This window comes from Rhizophagus irregularis, chromosome 3 (genome assembly GCF_026210795.1).
Source record: "Rhizophagus irregularis chromosome 3, complete sequence".
In the NCBI taxonomy this organism is placed as follows: Eukaryota; Fungi; Glomeromycota; class Glomeromycetes; order Glomerales; family Glomeraceae; genus Rhizophagus; species Rhizophagus irregularis.
Window position 1 is genome coordinate 4,771,365 of NC_089431.1, and position 20,744 is coordinate 4,792,108.

A 20,744-nucleotide genomic window follows, 5' to 3' on the forward strand; every position below is an offset into this window, starting at 1 on the left:
ATCACTTATTTGAAATTACAAAATTTAATTTGTCACCATTTAACCGTAATGCCTGTTACTCCGTCAAGAAGTTATGGCAAGCCGAGTTGGACTAGGTGAAAAATCAAGCTGATGTTTTATCTGTATGTGCTTTATGTTTTTTATTCATCTGTGCTTGATATTTTTGTACGTCTGTGCTTGATGTTTTTGTCCAACTGTGTTTGATTTAATCCAACTATACTCGATAATTTTATCTTTGTCAAAAATTAGTTTCTTTGTCAGTACAGGGTTCGATCACATGTTTTAAGTTTAGTGTAGTTTTAAAAAATTTTTTTTTTAAATTTTACACGAATAATTTTTTTTTTATTGGCTTTTTTTTATAAACAAATTTTGTAGAGAATTTTTATTTTTAATATAGGCAAAGGCTTTGTTTGATAGAATTTCTTTGGGAACTTTTTTAATAAAAAGATTTTTTTTGATAAAAAATTTCTTTGGAAAATTTTTTTCATTGATAGGGACATTTCTGAGTTATTTTTTGATGGATAATTTCGTTAAAAAACTTTTATTTGATAGAAATTTCATTGGAGAATTTTTTTAATGAGATTTTTTTTTGACATATTTAATTTGTTGGAACAATTTTTTTTAATAGGAAAGATTTAGATAATTTCGTTAGAAAATTTTTTTAACAAGTGAGATTTTTTTTGATAGAGTTTCGTTTAAGAATTTTTTTTTAATAGGAGGGAGTTTTCCTTGATAAAGAATTTCTTTTGTGAATTTTTTTAATAGATGAAAGTATTTTTTGACGGAGAATTTCATTAAAGAATTTTTCTTTAACAGATTTCGCTGAGAATTTTTTTTCAATAGGTAAGATTTTTTTTTTTTTGATAGATCATTTCGTTAGTGTAAATTTTTTCAACAGAGGAGATTTTTTTTAGATAGAGAATTTCGGTAAAGTTTTTTTTTTAATAGGAGAGAGAATTTTTATTTGATATAGAAATTCTTTTGAGAATTTTTTTTAATAGGTTGAATTTTTTTTTAATCGGGGATATTTTTTTTTGATTGAGAATTTTATTAGAGAATTGTTTGTTGAAAATTTTTTTATTTTTTTGATGGAGAATTTTGTTTAGAAATCTTAATAGAAAATTTTATTGAAAATAGTTTTTTTTAATAAGTGTATGGCTTTAAATTTTTTTTTTAATAAAGTATTTCATTATAGATCTTTTTTTTTATAAAAAATTGATTGAAAATTTATTGGAAAATTTTTTATTAAATTTTAAAATTTTAATAAATTTTTACTCCTCTTCATCTTCCCATCACTTCTTTTCGTCTCCCGTCACTCCTTTTCGTCTCCCATCACTCCTTTTTATCTCTCATCACTCCTCTTCGTCTCGTCTCCCATCACTATTTTCGTCTCCCATTACTCTTTTTCATCTCTTATCATGTCCTATTTCTCCTTTTTGTTTCCTATCACTCTTTTTTACTCCCTTTCATCTTCTATTACTTTCCATTACTCCATTGTTATTTCATTTTTATTTTTTATTAGCATCTTTCTCCTTAATCATTGCAATTTACTTATCTTTTTTTTTATTATTATTGTTTCTTTTATTTGTACACTTCAATAAAAATAAATATGGTGATTTTTTTCTTTAAAATCGTAAATGCGTGACTTAAATTTTAATATTTGCAAATAAAATTTTATTAAATAAGATTATTTTGAATAAATATGTTTGCAAAAGAATTTTTTTTAAAAATATCTTTTGCAATAATAACCGATAAAATAAATACTAGATACATATGACATATTTGAAAAAAAAAACCCAGGCGATGATCGCCCAGGCGACGTTTAGCAATTAGCAATCTCCAATTTTTATTTATATATATTAAAAGTATTTAAAATAGTAGATTTTCAAAAAATGTTTTATGCCAATTATTTTATATTATTGATGATAAAAAGAAAAAACACTTCAAACAAATTTCTGCTATATATATTTTTTTAAAGTTAACATTATTTTAAAAACTTTTTAATTTATGTTATATATGAATATTATATTTATATGATTATAAAAGGTCTATTTGGGTTGTCTTTATTTCTTTTGTATAACTGATCGTTCAAAACAATAAAATATCGAGCTTTTCTTTTTATTGAATTCTGATGTTTTTTCGTAATGTCTGTTGGTAATGATAAGTCCGTTAAAAATCGTGTTAGTGAATAATATGTGGTGGTATCCATTTCGTTAAGTCAAAGATGGGAAATCCGTAAAGAGGTGTCAAAAAAGGCGTATATAATAAGAAATTCGTAAAAAAATTTTTAAAGAAATTAAAAAAATATCAAAATTAAAAAAAAAATGTTAAAAATTAGTTAAAAATTGAATCAAAAAATACCAAATTAAAGAAAATTATTAAATAAAGTAAGATAAATAAAAATAAATTCTAGAAACCTGAAATTATTAAAATGAAACAAATAAAACAAAAAAAAAAAATTTATTAAAATTGTAAAATTTAATAAATTTTCAATCAATTTTTTAGTAAAAAAAGATCTCTAATGAAATTCTTTAAAAAAAAAAAAATTCAAGCCAAAATTCTCGATACACTTATTAAAAAAAACTATTTTCAATAAAATTTTCTATTGAGACTTCTAACAAAATTCTCCATCAAAAAAATAAAAAACTTTTCAACCAACAATTCTCTAATGAAATTCTCAATCAAAAAAAATATCCCCGATTAAGAAAAATTTCTAACGAAAATCTTCCATCAAAAAACACATTTTCCCTGTTAAAAAAAAATTCAAAGATTCTTACCTATTAAAAAAAATTCTCAAAAGAATTTCTATCAAAAAAAAAAAACTTCCCTCCTATTAAAAAAACAAAATTCTACCTCTCCTCCGTTAAAAAAATTTACAAATGATCTATCAAAAAAAAATTCTATGATGAAATTTCTATCAAAAAAAAATTCTCAGCGAAATTATTTATCTTCCTATTAAAGAAAAATTCTTTAATAAAATCCTCTATCAAAAATAATCCCCCTATCAAAAAAAAATTCTCTAATAAAATTCTTCGTCAAAAATTACTTTCACCTATTAAAAAAATTCCCAAAAGAAATTCTTTATCAAGGAAAACTCCCTCCTATTAAAAAAAAAATTTTTAACGAAATTCTCTATCAAAAAAAAAAAATCTCATTTGTTAAAAAAATTTCCGACAAAATTATTTTTATCAAGAAAAATCTTTCCTATTAAAAAAATTCTCCAAAAGAATTTTCTACAAAAAAAAAAAATTCTCAATGAATTCTCCATCAAAAAAAATCCTGTTAAAAAAAATTGTTCCAACAAATTAGGTATATGTCCAAAAAAAAAATCTTATAAAAAAAAAATTCTCCAATGAAATTTAAATTTTTTAACGAAATTATCAATTGAAAAAAAAAACTCGGAAATGTCCCTATCAATAAATATTCTCTAACAAAATTTTTTATCAAAAAAAAGTCTTTTTATTAAAAAAAAAATTCCAAAAGAATTTTATCAAAAAAAGCCTTTGCTTATGTTAAAATAAAAATTTCTCTACAAAAATTGGTTTATAAAAAAAAGCCAATAAAATAAAAAAAAAATTCTTCGTGTGCTAAACTTAAAAACAATGTGATTGACAAAATATCACCAAAGAAACTAATTTTTGACAAGATAAAATTAAAATCAAATACAGTTGGACAAAAACATTAAGTACAAATAGATAAAACCTCAAGCATAAATACCAATCACGAACAGATCAGATAAATATCAAGCGAAAACCAAGGTAAAATGTCAGTCACGGGGTGACATTTTGTCTATTGATTCGGCTTGCCATAAAAAAGTCACGTAGTAATGTAGTAAATCATTTTCCGCAGCAGGCGCAGCAAATTTAACATTCAGCTAGCTTAATCCGCATTAGTCACATTTTTTTTTAAAGCAAAAATGACTAAAGATTATTAACTTAATTTTACCCGAATTATTATAATAAATAGTTAGTCAACATAGGCGCAGCAATGTCGAATTAGTAAGCGACTAAGCGCTGCGGTTAGTTCTGCGGCAAATGACAAAAATTATGTAACGTACAATTTTTACAATCATTTGAAATCCCATAATTCTCACTTTTTTGAATTTTAATATAAAAAGGCATCGTAATGCCCCAAGCTTTTGGTCCTTATCCTCTCTTGCCTATTGGCTAAGATCAAGTGTAGTATCTGTTCTTTTCAGTCTAATATCTGAAACGTTACACACTGTGTAACTTCGATATTAACGAATTTTTGCACTTGGGAAAGAGTCACTTGGCTTGCCAATACTCTTTCCATGAGTGTCCCTAGTATTGCACTACTTCTAGGCGACGCTCACATTTTTAAAATTATTAGCGGGTTGGGAAGTGTTTAAGAGTGATTTTTTATTTCTCAAAAAGAAAATATATTATTTCATTTGTAAGGAACAGTTTTTTTGAAATTACTGGCTCAATTCTTTATATTAAAGATTTTTTTATTTTTATTAGTTATTTGCTGTTTATAAATGAATTTTACATTTAATTTAGAACGTTTCACAAGCTGATTTACTATTAGACTAATGAACAATTTCTTGTGTTCATACAAATCATATGTTAGCGTAAGCATATCGTTATTTTAAAAAAAGTTTAGTTCGACCATATTTAACTTCACGTCCAATGAATACTCCATTCTTCTCAATTATTCAGCGTTCACAATTTTGATGCAAGTACGAATACAGTATTTATATAGAAGATATTAAAAAAATTTATTAGGTCTAGTCCTGTTTTACATAAAAAGACTTAACGAAATAGATTATTTTCAAATAGCAAAATAACGCTCAAATCTTTCAGTTATATACACTGCGTCCAAAATGAATTAATGAAGGTAAAAAAATCTTTTGAACGGGAAAAATTTTTTAATTATAATTGCTTATAATAGTAAAACGGAACGGAATAAAACTTGGAAAATTTGAAATATATCCGATTATTTCAGCGTGAAGGATAAACTTATAGTATTAATTAATTATTGCATTTTATATTAAAACTTTAATTTTTATTTATATTTATCACAAGCCATAAGGAAATTGTAACATGAGTTATTCTTGCTGTAAACAAAAATTCAAATTCTTGATTTTCTCTTCTTTTTTTTTAAAAAAAAAACTTTCAAAATGCGCAAAAGCCAATCATATTTTTATTTAAATCACGTGATATAATTTTTACGTTTCAATTCAAATTTTTGAAGTTTTTAGTTATCAAATTTAAAATTTTCTGTATTTAAATTGTGAGACTATTTATTTACTTAATCTAATTTTGCATAATTTGGATTCAGGCAATTATTTTTTTTAAAAAAAAATTTTTTAACTTATATTTAACGTCATAATTTTCAGCCATCTATTAAAAATTAATTCAAAAGGCTTAAAACTTGGCAAATTTTTATTTTGAAAAGATATTAACTAATAGCTTAAAGTTTGGGCATAAACCACAAAAGGTTACCGGTTAATTATTTTTAAAAAATTTGTTTCCGTTACTATAAATTTTTAAAAAAAGTATAGCACTGTATAATATAATAAATTTCATATACTTTATTTATTTTAACGATATAAAATCTTTACTATCGTAGAATATTTTATATTAGTTTTTTATGATCTGAAACACTTCATAATCTTCTACAGAAAATGTATAGTCAGATACTCTGATATTTTTTTCATAAGATGCTTTTCTACAATAATTATAACCGTTACTACAAAAATTACTTTCATTTCTAAAGCCTCCATAACCTCCATATATTGTAAGATCTCCCGAACCAAATGATGGACCATAATTATCCCAATAACGTATAGCAAGATTTTCATCTTTAACTCGACTTAAAATATGTTCGATATTTTTTTTATTCTTAAAAAAGAATATAAAACTTTTATTGGTAATTCCAAAACCCATATCGGATTTCCATTCAATTGGATTATATCCTCCAAGAATCTCATCGCTATATTTCACTTTAAAAATTGACACGGTACCAGATTCATTATCACAAATTTCATGAAATTTATTAGGACTAAATCCATCGCGAGACCCACGAAAAATTAATTTGAAATCATATGAATTTTTTATCTCATCTGTAATTCTTAACTTATCAATCCATTTTGTGATTAATTCAACATGTTGAATTGTAATTATTTTAGAATCAATAACCTTTCTATTTTTTTTATTTGGTCTATAATCACTATTCAAAAATAATTTTAATAAGTCTATATATAACTCGTTTGGTAGAATTTTTCTATAAGGAAATACATTATACAAAAATTCTCTTGAGGTGAATCCCATAAAAGGAATGATTTTTTGCAAAGTATTTTTTAAAGTATTAAAATCATCATTTGAATAACTCGAAGAATCTGAAGAAAGTCCAGGATTTGTGCAATGCACTTGCTCCCAAATTTGAACGTCACTCGTTTTAAGATTACTATCCTGAATGATTGATATCAAAAGTTTTTCTGACATTGAAGAGAAATTTACAGAGTTGAATAATTTATCTGGATTTTTGGAAGTTAAATTTATACAAAATTTTTGAAGACCAAAGAAAGAATCATTTTCAAAGCTCGTTTGATATATTAAATTAAAATTTTGTTCCATCCAATTTGTTCCATTTTTAATCAAAAAAGATTGTAAATGAGGAATTAATTCCTGAAGACTTAGTTCACTTGCAGCGACCAAAATTTTAATGATATCTGAAATATCATAATCATCCAATGAAAGTCTTCCACCATAAATATAACTAATATAAAAAGAAAAATTTTTCTTAAAATTAAAAATAAAAATTTTGAAAATAAATTACTTATTCAATTTAATTCTTTATTTTACCTTAAGATTATTTGAAAAATTTCTGGTAAAATATTTGATAATTTAATATTTACCAATGTTCCGTCATTTTCCTTTTTATTTGTTGATAAAATTCTTCGCAAATAAGGAGAACGATAATTTAAGATGACCATATGAGCACGAAACACTTTTACATGAGGCTCATTATTGTTACATCATAACAATTATCGTCATCATCTAAATTTCGAGTAAATTTTGTGATAATTTTGGTAAAAATTTATTATCGTCCATATATAATTTTCTTGTAAAAAAAAAAATATTTCTAATTTATTAATGGTCAGTTTTAATAAACTTTTGTTTTTTTTAACATATGAAACAATAAGATGTATAAAGCCGTCAATAAGAGCGCAAATTTATACGAACGAGGAAAACTTTGTCGCACAGCTTTCTTTGTGTGCCAGGTTAGTGGCGCAGCAGTGACAAAATAACAGGCGACAAATGTCGCCTAAGTATGGACCACTCAAAAAAAACCAAGTCGCTGAAACAACGATCTCGATAATCACGTGATGTGACAATTAAATATTTATTACGGTGAATGATCAATAAAAGGCGTATTTGTTTCAAATTTCACGTGTATGTTATGTAAGAGATGTACATATTGACTATATATTACAAGTTACAATTAGTTACAAAGTCTAATAAAATTATACTAGTACGTACGAAAATTTGAAATATTTTCGTACAACTTTAAATTTGTACAACTTCGAATTTTTGTACCAAACATCACCCTTAAGGTAATTAGCTTTTATAGGGCTACTCAACTTGAATTATCAATTGTTCATTTGTCATTTGATTAGTCGAATTGGCAGAAGTCATGAGGAGTTATTTTTGAAGACTTTATAAAAACAGTAAAGGAAGTCGAAACAAAAATCCAAATTGAATATTAATTTGCTAACTATGTTGGGATTATTTAAGGGAGGAGAAAACCAAATTATGAAGAATGAAAAAATTGTATTACCAAATCCTCCAATCTAGCGCAACTCCAAGAAAGAAAAGAGAAAATATTAAACCAAATTAAACTTTTCCGACAAAGCGATCTGGAAAATAATTTTTTCGGTCAAAAAGGCTATAGAGTCTATAGTATATTATTCATTCTTGCAAATTTGATCGCAACATCGCATGATGTTACGATGTAAAATTATTTGTACAGAAAAATCAAAATTTAAAGATCTGCCTGAAAAATTGAAATATTTTTTTTGAGCGTCCGTACTAATTTGTATTACCGTACTGTACTAATTTAATCATTATTGTTAATAAACAAATAGTAATTTAATCTAATATTGTTACTAATCAAATAATAAAATTTTGGCAATTCGATTCATCATATTAATAATATATAACTCTTCATTAATTTCGCTTAATGAAATACGAGACGCAAAATAAAAAACAGGTTAAATCTCACAAATTTAATAGGTGCAAATGTTTAAATTTTTTTTTTTTTTACTTTCTAAAACTAAATATTATGTGATCCTACCAAGGCATGTGATGTTATTTGAACAAAATTGACAAGTCAGTTTTATCTGAAATCGAAATGAAATTATTTCACGTGATTATACAAAATTAACCTTGGTTTTACTTAGGTTATTTTTATTTAAATTTGGATATTGTAAAATGACTTAAATGAAAAATGACTTTAACGACTAGGATTTGAAAGGTCATTTCAAAAGTCAAATGACATTTATATTTTAAATAGATGAAATCATTTTTTTATTTTAGTAGCATGCGGATTTTAAAAATACATATTATTTAAATTTTTTTTTTTTTTTTTAGAAATAATATGATGTACATTTTATTTATTTACGTTGAGCAATAAATACAAACTATTAAAAAATAATTCGTGCAGAAAGTCAAAATATTCCAATTCGCTATACTGATTTGTCATATTACTGGTCTTCATCATGTGGTCAATAAATAAATTATTTATGTTATTGTTACCTAACAGTGGTAGTAATATTATAATCTTTTATTATTTTTTGTAAAATCCTGAATATAACGCGTGATATTACAGCAGTACAAATATGGTTTTCATAAACGACACATACGCCGATATTAACCTTGACTTTTTTTGGATAATATCCTTGAATAAATTAGTAGGGATTAATAAAAAATTCACGCTTTTAAGTCCAATCTACAAATCGAATTTTCATTTTTCGGTTGAGTTAAAAAACCATAATCATGTTATAATTTTTGGTTTAACATTAAACTAAACGTATTACTTATTAACCAGTATATGTGATATTTGTAGTATTATTTCTAATCTTGCATGTGTATAATTTTACAGCTTACCAAAACCAGTGACTTATTTTGAGACAAGTATTTTTACTTTTAATTTGGATTTTGTGGGAAAATATACCATAGTATGTTTACCTGTTCATTATTAATTTATTATTATAGTTCCGTAAATGATGAAAATACATACAATAGTGATAATATTACTAAAAATTGATTAATCCTTGAAATATTTTCGTTAACTAATACGCGGTTTTAAAAAGATTTTTCTTATATGATTATTTATTCAATGATTTTTCCTTAAAATAGGACGATCATTTCATTGCATGCGCCATGCGGTATCACGTAAGACCATAGAATTCTTTGCAATGTTATATAGAATTCTCGAAAACATTTCTTATAAAATTTTATCTCCATTAAAGACTTCTAGAAATTATGTATAGAATTCGAGAAAAGAATTTCTCGTTTAATTATTAATTTAAAAGCACATATAATAGACTGAAGTTTTCCTTGAATCAAATTAAATTAATTTTTTTAAAAAAAAATATGGAACAACCAATTAACCATAAACATAAAATTGACATTTTATTATCAAACAATACAGTTTTAATTCAACCAGCAAAAACCAGCAGTGTTAAATCAAAATACAAAAAAAAGAAATGTAACGAATGCAATAAAAGAAGAAAACCTTTAGATGAAAGTCACCAGATATGCCATGTTTGTTACAAAATAAAGAAGGTATATAAGTACGGTCCCAGCGGGAACAATACTATTGATGACTTTATTAGGAATACGCAAGTCAATCTTGTTAAAAAAAATGGTAAAATGGAGTTTGTTCCTTATGATCAATTCAAAAATATAGAATTTATTGCTGAAGGAGGTTTTAGTAAAATATATAAGGCTACTTGGATTGATGGCCCAGTTATTAATTATAGCAACACAAGAAATATTCGTCAAGAAAATTACACAGTCGTTCTCAAAAAGCTCAATAATTCTAATAACATCACATCTAAGGAGCTGAACGAGGTATATAGTATACGTATTACTTATCTCCTGGCTAATTAGGAATAAGTAAAATTTTACTAGGATTGGATAAATGATCGGCCGAAGGCCGATCATGTTCCGATTCTAAGTAAAATTTTACTATTCCAATTAGCCAGGAGATAATTGATTTATCCCCTGCCATTTACACAATAGTAAGTGTTTTATAGTATATTGTGAGTATAATATAGTATATTTTATTGTTGAATTTACGCTTGGTTTTGTTTCATTTTAAAAATTTTAAAATAAAAAAATAAATTTTAAAAAGTTTCGGAACCATTACTATTACACTTGAAAAATAGTATTGAGATTACAAATAAATTAAAAGAAAGTTTTTCTCATTTAGAAAATGCAAATCTTTCCGAATTACTCAAATTTTCGAATCAGTCCATTATAGTATAATCAATAATTAATTTTTACCGCAAAATTTCCTAGAAACGGATAAATAAATACATATAAAATTGGCTACCAAGTAGGTATAACTACATTTGCATAAACGTGTAAATGGTGCCGATCAGGGGATAATAGTAATTTAATAAATATCATCATGGATAAGATAAATAATTAATAATTTTCTTCATTTTAGCTCAAAATATTTTATGAACTTTTTTCAAATTTTAAATGTACTAATAGAAATAATTATGTTGCCAAATATTTTGGAATTACTCAAGATCCTAATTCTCAAGATATCATGATTATCATGCCATATTATGATTCAGGTGATTTGATTAATTATATCACTAAAGATTTTTATAATACTAGCTGGAATACAAAGCTAAATAAATTAGGTGATATAGCACGTGGACTTCTCCAAATACATGAATTAAATGTTGTCCACAGGGATTTTCATAGTGGAAATATCTTTTTTCATAATATAAACCGATACTTAACATATCTTATTCCTTTTGTTAATAGTGTAACAATAGGTGATCTTGGCATAAGTAAATCTGCAACTGAATCTGGAGATGATGATAATAATGAGAATTATGGAATTATTCCTTATATGGCTCCAGAGGTGCTTCAAGGACGAAAATATACTAGAGCTTCAGATATATATAGTTTTGGCATGATCATGTGGGAGTTAATGACAGGTAGAAGACCTTTTTGGGATCAAAATCATGATACAGAACTTATTATTGAAATTTGTGACGGTTTACGACCACCAATTGTCACAAATGCACCTGAAGGCTATATTGAATTAATGGAAGAATGCTGGCACTCTGATCCAGATAAAAGGCCACAGATTACTAATATAAAAGAAAGAATTAATGAAATTCATGGAAAGGAATCAGAAATTTACTTGAAAAATCCAACTAAAATTATTGAATCATCAGATATTGGACCTGTAACAAAAAATAATCCAGGTGCCATTTATAGGAGCAGACCTTTAAGTGCCATGATTAATTCTGCAATGTCCCTAAGGAGTTTAAGAAGTCAATTTATTTATTCAGAAGTCAAAAGAAAGTTTGAAGATGATTTAATTGAAGATGATGATGATGGTATGATATTTAAAAAATTGCAAGTAAAATTTAATTGATAAACTTCAGTTAAAATCATTATTTATTAATTAAAAATATATTTAGGACTAAATGTTAAAAGAAATAAGTTATATGAAGATGAAGGTAATTGCATTTTTCAACAAAATATCAATATCATAATTTAATTCAATAATATTGATATTGTATATTTTCTTTAGATTATCTTACAAAAGAAATCGAATTAGATATTGATACAAATTATAATAATAATGGTATGTAAATATATTTTTATATATAAATGGTAATTTTAAGTTTATATTATAAACCTAATTTCTTTAATTTAAATGTAGAATATATTACCAAGGAAATTAATTTCGATATTTAATACTTTAAATAATCGAAATTTATAGAAAATTATTTGTTAGATTATTACAGTAATAATCAGTTATACTATACAATATATATGAATTCATTCTTGTATTCTTTTTTATATCACTCTCAATTGTAGTCAATCTTATTTAAATAGATTCTGTTTTTTGAAATACATTATTTTATTGTGATTTTAAATTTTTGTTTATAATCATTCATTCAAAAATGAAATTACATTTTTTCAAACAATAAGTTTATAAGTTTAAATAAAAGTAAACAAACATCAGCTTGTTTATATAATTGTGACACTATATAACGTAATACCTGCTGTAAAAAAAAATTTAATCAAATATCTAATATTTGACATATTTTCTAAAAAATAAACTTTGAAACCATTATATCTTTCATAAACAAAAAATTTCTACCGTTGGCAATAAAAAGAAAAATACCATAAATATTTTAAATTAATTTTTCCATAATTTGAAATACTTCATATTCTTCAACAGAAAATAAATCCTCAGTTTTCCTGATATTTTTCTCATAAGAATAATTTTTACAATAATTACCATTATGTCTAAAACTATTTCCACCATATATATTTATACTAAGGTCTCCATGACCAAATGATGGACCATAAAGATCCCAATAATTTATAGCAAGATTTTCATCTTTAACCCGACTTAAAATATGTTCGATATTTTCTTTATTCTTAAAAGAGAATATAAAACTATCATTGGTAATACCATAACTATTACCAGATTTCCATTCAATCGGATTATATCCTCCAAGAATTTCATTACTACCTTTCACTTTAATAATTGTTACAGTACGAAATTGATTATCACAAATTTTATGAAACTCTTTAGGAGTAAATCCATCATGAGATCCACGAAGAATTAATTTGAATTCATATAAATTCTTTGCCTCATCTGCAATCTCTGACTTATCGATCCATTTTGAGATTAATTTAGCATGTTGGATTGTAATGATTTTTGAATCAATGTCTTCACTAATAGTTGTTTCTTTAATTATCTTTGGTTCTAACTTGTCGCTTTTTGAATCAATGCTTTCACTAATAGTAGTTTCTTTGATTATCTTTGGTTCTAACTTGTCACTTGGGTTATAATCATTATCCAAAAAGCATTCAATTAAACTTTTATACAATTGTTTAGGTATAATCTTTTTATATGGATATACTTTGTTTAAAAATTCTTTTGAAGTAAATTTAATGAATTTAATAAGGGGAATACATTGCTGTAAATTATTCTTTAAATTATTGAAATCATCCTCTGAATAGCTTGAAGAATCTGACGAAAGTTCAGGATTCTGAGCGATGCCCCATTTTAGAACGTGTTCCCAAATTTGAACTTCACTTATTTGAAGATTATCATTTTGAATAAGAGAGATCAAAATTTTTTCTGAAATTGAAGTAAAATCAGGTGAATTAAAAATTTTTCCTGGTTGCTTAGAAATTAATTCTGTACAATATTTTTGAAGATCTGATAAAGAATCATTTTCAAAACTAATTTGATATATTAAATTAAAATTTTGTTCCATCCAATTTGCTTTGTTTTTAATTAAAAAGGATTGTAAATGAGGAATTAATTCTTGAAGACTTAGTTCACTTGCAGTGACCAAAATTTTAATGATATCCGAAGTATCAAATTCCTCTAATGAAAGACTTCCTCCATAAATATACCTAAAACAAAAATATTTTGTAAATTACTAGGAATAAATTTATAAAATAATAATTTAATATTTAATTATTACTACTTACTTAAGAATTATTTGAAAAATTTCTGGTTTAATATTAGACAATTTAATATTTACCAATGTTCCATCATTTTTCTTTTTATTTGTTGATAAAATTCTTCGTAAATAAGGAGAACGATAACTTAAGATAACCATATGAGCACGGAATACTTTTACGTAAGGGTCACTACCAACTTCAATTGTAATGTCATAATATTCATTGTCATCCAAAATTTCAAGTAAATTTTGTGATAATTTTGGTAAAAATTTATTTTCAGCCATAATAATCACAATGAGTATGAATTTTTTTTTTAATTTTTTTTTTAAAAAAAAAAAATTTATTCTAAGCCCCTGAACTTTATACTTTATAGAGTAACACAATTCAAAATTAACGTTTGTAGATCATTGAAAGTGACGTCAGAGATTTTTTTGACAATAAATTTAGGCCATTGTTATTTATACCCCAATTTTGCCTCACGGCCAGAATTAAGGAAAATTTGGCCAAGCTATATCACGTGTTAGTGCATAATGTTGGCCAGAGGGGGGTACGAATAACTATCGCTTAAATTTAATCAATAAACCTGATGATAATAAATTTGCTTAAACGATGGCCTCAAATTAACTTGCACAATGGACAGGAAAGGTCGAGTGCACTTTTTTGGAGACTCCGACTTTTTATGTGGTATGTTAAGTATAATCTAAACCAATACTTTAATTAAATTATTACAACATTTGTAAAAAGCAAAGAATCGATCAATTATGAAATCTGAGACCAGTAGAACCAACCGGGTCCCGAATCGCCTACTCCCAGCCGCTAACATAATCCAATTTTCGGTATTCCACAACTACACAACTACAACATTTCCTCATCATTGATTCTGAAATGGGTCAATAATAATTTTTTTCCTAAATTTTGTTTAATCTTATTTATTAATATATTTACCGAATAAATTATCATTATAACTATGATTTTATAAATAGAATATTTTTAACTACAGAGAAGTGATTTATTCATATATTCATTTATAAAAAAGAAATAAAAAAATTTTAAATGCAATTTATTATTATTTTTTGTTTTAAAAAAAAAAAGGATATAAATTAACAAGTTTATATTCTATTTTCTAGTAGAATAATTTATAATAATTAAATGAATTGTTCTACGATTTTTTTTAATCTAGGATATCTCTTTCAATCTGATCAGTAATTTTCGTATAGGATCTTACTAAGATTTACAGTATTGCATATTTGCATGGTTACCGCTACAAATATATTCGATGTAAAGTCTTAAATGCATGTAATGTATATTTTCAGTTTTAATATGAATATAACATGAATATAACATTAGTAATTCATATTTAACTTATTGAAATAATTTTATGAATTAAAACTGTATTATAATTTTTATATTAATTAAATTCTTTAATTCTAACTTCTAAAGGCTTTAACTGAACTTAAATAAAAAAATTATAAAAAGTATCATTATAAAATTATTTCAAATTGTAATCCGATTCTTTTACACCCACTCTAAAATTTCTGGAGGATATAATCAAGTTGATAGTTTTGTTAACCCAGTCAGAATATTTGTAAGATTTATTTTAAGTATTTTTGTTTTAACAAAATTAAACTCGAAGTTAGCGATAATTAAAAATAAACAAATAGTGAAATTTATTTACTTTACAATATCCATTAAATAAATACTGTATTACAAGACTATTACAAGTATTAAAAAAAAACTATAATATTAAATGTTAAATTGTAGTTTAATTAATTTCGATTAAGAATTCAAAATTAATCGCTTTGGCACTTCCTGTTAAAAATAGTGGTAAATAAACAACGAAAGTAAAATAAAGAAATCATAGACTCTCTCAAACATCAATTTTTCTTAATAATTTGAAATACTTCATATTCTTCTACTGAGAATACACCCTCAGTTTCTCTGATATTTTTTTCATAAGATCGCTTTTTACAATAATTATACTTTTGTCTAAAATCATTTACATCACCTCCAAATAATATAAGATCTCTATTACCAAATGATGGGCCATACCGAGGCCAATAATTTATAGCATTTACTTTTACATTCACTCGACTTATAATATGATCATTAATATTTTTATTCCTAAAAGAAAATATAAAACTATCATCGGTAGTGCCGTAAATAAACAAAGATTTCCATGCAATCGGATTATACCCTCCGAGAATTTCATTACTATCTTTCACTTTAATAATTGCTACAGTAAGAGATTGATTATCACAAATTTCATGAAACCTTTTAGGTGTAAATCCATCCCGAGATCCACGAAAAATTAATTTGAATTCATAAAAATTTTTCATCTTATCCACCTTATCCTCAATCTCTAACTTATCGATCCATTTTGAAATTAATTCAGCATGTTGAATTGTAATAATTTTTGAATCTATGTTAATTCCTTTGATTGTCTGAGATTCCGACTTGCTACTTGCGTTATGATTATTATTAATTTTATGACTAACTGTCTGTAATTCCAACTTGCTGTTTGGATTATAATCATTATTATTCATTTTGCAAATAATTTCTTTAACCATCCGTGGCTCTAACTTATTACTTGGATTATAATCGTTATTCAAAAACCATTGAATTAAGTTTTCATATAACTTTACTGGTATAATCATTTTATAAGGATATACTTTGTTCAAAAATTCTTTAGACGAAAACTTAATAAATTTAATAAAAGGGATACATCGTTGTAAAGTATTTTTTAAGGCATCAAAATCATCATTGGAATAACTTGAAGGATCAGAAGAAAGTTCAGGATTCTGAGCAATACCCCATTTAAGAACGTGTTCCCAAATTTTAATATCACTCATTTGAAGATTATCATTTTCAACAAGAGTTATTAAAGATTTTTCTGAAATCGAAGTAAAATCAGGTGAATTAAAAATTTTTCCTGGTTCTTTAGACATTAATTCCGTACAAAACTTTTGAAGTTCTAAGAAAGAATCATTTTCAAAGCTAGTTTGATATATTAAATTAAAATTTTGTTCCAACCAGTCTCTCTTATTATTAATCAAAAATGATTGCAAGCGAGGGATTAATTCCTGAAGACTTAGCTCACTCGCGGTAATCAAAATTTTAATGATATCGAAAGTATCACATTCATCCAATAAAAGTTTTCCTCCATAAATATACCTAAAAAAAAAATAAAACGTTATAATAAATACGTTTATAAAGAAAAAATAAAAAATAAATTCACAACTACAATTTAATTATTAATTTACCTTAAAATTATTTGAAAAGATTCTGGTGAAATATTTGATAATTTAATATTCATCAACGTTCCATCATTTTTCTTTTCATTTGTTGATAAAATTCTTCGCAAATAAGGTGAACGATAATTTAAGATAACCATATGAGCATGGAACACTTTTACATATGGATCATTACCAACCTCAATTGTAATGTCATAATATTCATCGTCATCCAAAATTTCAAGTAAATTTTGTGATAATTTTGGTAATAATTCCATTATTATCGTAAGAAGAAAAAAAGTTTTTAATCCAAACCTTGTAAATGGAATGGCTAAACTTTATTTAGTAGCACAATTTGAGAATAACGTAGGACAGTATAGTCACGTGCTAACTGTAGTTGCAGCAGTTCAGGTATTACAAATGATCAATATTATAATAATGAACTTATACTATATACAGTACTACAATAAGTCACTTTTGGGTCGTTTAGGTCGGCTTTGCTAGTACGGTACGTTGTTTAATGATTTAAAAGTGCACGTCATAAACTTAATTGTGATTCTCCGCAGTATCACGTGATTATACTTGTCCGAAGTTATTTTACTAAACGCAACTTAGCCATTGGCCTCTAGGTGGAAGTACCTTTTGATGCCTAGTCGGGTAATTTGAAAAGTGGATAGTTCTTACTATCATACATTATATTTGTACCTTACTTTTTTCTACAAGATTTATAAAATAAAAGTCTTGACCATTGGCGGCGCTCACTTTTGACCTCACCAAATTCGTGTGGAATGTACGGTACATAATGATGCTTTCAAAAATGGAAACATTCTCTTAACATTAAGAAACGTCACCACCATACTCATAACAATCGCAAAGAATCTACAAAAAATCGAACCAGAAATGATTCACGTTTCACGTCAACATTCACCCTTCCTATGACTCTCTTGATCCTACTCATGTACAGTACAAGACATTAATAACCGATCTCATTATATATCACTATGAAACAATTACATAACGTCAAATTATTTAAATTTTTTACACTGGGCCTCAAATTAACTTGCAGGTTGAGTATACTTGTCATGTGGACTTTTATTAATTGTCCGGAGCGTTAGCGAAGAACATTCTACTGTACTGCATTAGACGATTTTGTGTTAACCCATACAATTTTCTTTTCATCCATCCTTAGCCCTTGCTTTTTCCTTTTGTGATTACTGCTTATTTTATGTGTTACATATTTTTATATTATACTATTTTTCGTAATCAATTTTTTTTTAATAAAAAAATGATACCGATTAAATAAACGCGATGGACTTTAACAGTTTCCATTTTCCTAGTATACATACCATACCGTATGCGATAAAACTTAAAAAATGACGATTTTATAAATAGACCATTTTTACTAATAAAATTACAGAAAAATGATTTAATTCAAATATTCATTTTATATTTAATATAAAAGGAAGAAAAACTAATTTTGTTGGTAAAAAGCAATTTTTTTAATTTTTTTTTAAAAAAAGAAAATAATAATAAAAAAAAATAACGGTTTTATATTTCTATTTTCTTGTACAATGATTTAAAATAAATGACTTCATTGATTAAATAAATTGTTCTGATTTTTTTTTTAATTTAGGTTATCTCTTTTGATCCAATCAGTTATTTTTTTGTATATTTCACCTACAGTTGTTTACCGACGATCATTCCACATTTCCACCTTTCACTGCTTTCACTGATAACTAGAATCTATATAACTAAAAAAATTTTGTCTGCGTCATATAAATAATTTGAATTGTGAATTGTGTAACATGAAAACCCGTCCATAACAGATAATATGAAAACCTCGTGACATATTTGCGCCTGATCTATTCCTTATTTATTATTACACTAAATCGTTGCGTAATCATTTCTTTTTCATTTCAAACTTATTTTTCTATATTAAACCTATATTTTTATTTAAACCTATATTTGCGATCCATCATTACGTCTTCAAAAAAAAAAATAATTATAATTCTACAGAAATTCTTCTCTTAGATATGACTTTATTAGTAGAAATAATATATTGAATTGTTTCTTATAATCTTTCATGTTTCATTATTCGCCAAATTGTTTATTTAAAATAAATTCAATTGAAAATAACTAAGTTGACTTTTCATCAATCATGTTTTTTTTATTGATTTTTAAATAAGATTTAAAAATAATAACAAATTAATAATTCTTTTTATCAAATTATTTGAATATTATTAAAGATACTATCTATTCATTAAGTATGACAATCAAATTTGTTACGCAGAAAAAAATAAAAAATAAAAAAAAGTAAATTATTAATTTTTAAATTTATTTACTAAGTATGGAAAGTACGATAGTATTATTTTTCTTTTTTGTTATGAGGCGTAAAATACTACGCCTCAAGGTCACAAAATTTATGAGCACAACATGGAGTTATGATCAACAATTTGTGTTTTGTTTCGGAGTAACAAACTTAAAAAATAATTCTTTCTCTTCCCTTAATTTATAAATTACATTATGTCCGCTCTTCGATATGAATTAATTTATGCAACAGTTAATAGAGCAACACTGTTAATTGATACTAATATTTACAATGATATACACAAACATTTTGAATTTAAAAAACAAACAGTCCTTGCTGATAAAATTCTTACAAATGATGAAAAAACTGAAGCAATAAGAAAAATAACTAAAGGTTATGATCGAAATAAAGTTATTTTTAATTTAGGAACAAAAAGAATATGTGAAAATTGTAACCAAGAATGTTTAGCCACATTATATTGTGAATATTGTGTCCGAAATTATTTAAAAGAAAATTTTTCAAATTGGGCATCTGGGAATGATGATATTGACAATTTAATACAGAAATGTCAAATAGAATCACTTAGTCCAACAATGATAGTTGAATGGATTCCATATAACGATTTGGAAAATATTAATTATTTGACAAAAGGTGGATTTTCTGAAATCTATACAGCAGACTGGATTAATGGAAGATATAGTGAATGGGATTCTAAAGAACAAGAGTTAAAAAGATTTAGAACTTTAAAAGTAGTACTTAAAACGTTAGAAAATGTTGAAAGTGCAAATCAAAGTTGGTTTGAAGAGGTTTGCATAATTTTAAATTTATTTATAAAATCCTGTTTTATGTATTAACAATAGCATGTTGTCATTTAGGCTAAATCACATTTAACTATAAGTAATAAGTGGGCAGTTGTTGTTCGATGTTATGGTTTAACACAAGATCCATCAAATAGAAATTATATGCTTGTAATTTTGAAAATGGATATGGATTTAAGAAATTATTTACAACAAAATCATAATCAACTCATATGGAAAGATAGAATGAAAATTATTGATGAAATAACTCGTGCGCTTTATTATATTCATGAAGAGAAAGCAGTTCATAGAGATTTGCATTCTGGAAATATATTATACTCACAATTTAATGATCATTGGTATATTAGTGATCTTGGATTTTGTGGACCTGCTGATAAATCTTCAACAAGTATATATGGAAATCTTCCTTACATAGCACCCGAAGTTATTGTTGGAAGAGAATATACTTTCGCATCTGATATTTATAGTATTGCAATTCTTATGTGGGAAATTTCGTCTGGACAACCACCATTTATAAATTATGAACATGAAAATGATATTGTAATGAATGTTATTAACGGTATAAGACCAAAAATTGTGCCAGGAACTCCATTAGAATATAAAAATTTAATGAAAGAATGTTGGGATGCTAATCCATTAAAAAGGCCTGACACTTATGCACTTGGGAAAAAAATGT

At 25.3% G+C, this 20,744-nt stretch overlaps 4 protein-coding genes across 4 annotated transcripts; 1 reads left to right on the plus strand and 3 right to left on the minus strand.

Annotated features, from left to right (window-relative positions):
• Positions 1 to 5,603: 5,603 nt before the first annotated feature.
• OCT59_021173 (uncharacterized protein) lies at positions 5,604 to 6,958 on the minus strand (the record flags this gene model as incomplete). The annotated part of the gene is made up of 2 exons (XM_066149678.1): positions 5,604 to 6,741; positions 6,828 to 6,958. The coding sequence occupies 2 exons, from the start codon at positions 6,956 to 6,958 to the stop codon at positions 5,604 to 5,606; spliced, it is 1,269 nt and encodes a 422-aa protein (XP_065990562.1).
• Positions 6,959 to 9,620: 2,662 nt separating this feature from the next.
• Positions 9,621 to 11,978, plus strand: OCT59_021174 (uncharacterized protein; the record flags this gene model as incomplete). Its single annotated transcript, XM_066149679.1, has 7 exons — positions 9,621 to 10,100; positions 10,235 to 10,270; positions 10,702 to 11,130; positions 11,401 to 11,614; positions 11,699 to 11,737; positions 11,812 to 11,865; positions 11,944 to 11,978. 7 exons carry the CDS (start codon positions 9,621 to 9,623, stop codon positions 11,976 to 11,978), a joined length of 1,287 nt encoding a protein of 428 aa, XP_065990563.1.
• A 132-nt stretch (positions 11,979 to 12,110) lies between these two features.
• OCT59_021175 (uncharacterized protein) lies at positions 12,111 to 13,996 on the minus strand (the record flags this gene model as incomplete). The annotated part of the gene is made up of 2 exons (XM_066149680.1): positions 12,111 to 13,661; positions 13,740 to 13,996. The coding sequence occupies 2 exons, from the start codon at positions 13,994 to 13,996 to the stop codon at positions 12,422 to 12,424; spliced, it is 1,497 nt and encodes a 498-aa protein (XP_065990564.1). The 3' UTR covers positions 12,111 to 12,421.
• Positions 13,997 to 15,586: 1,590 nt separating this feature from the next.
• On the minus strand, positions 15,587 to 17,220 carry OCT59_021176 (uncharacterized protein; the record flags this gene model as incomplete). The annotated part of the gene is made up of 2 exons (XM_066149681.1): positions 15,587 to 16,883; positions 16,973 to 17,220. The coding sequence occupies 2 exons, from the start codon at positions 17,218 to 17,220 to the stop codon at positions 15,587 to 15,589; spliced, it is 1,545 nt and encodes a 514-aa protein (XP_065990565.1).
• Between the last annotated feature and the right edge of the window lie 3,524 nt (positions 17,221 to 20,744).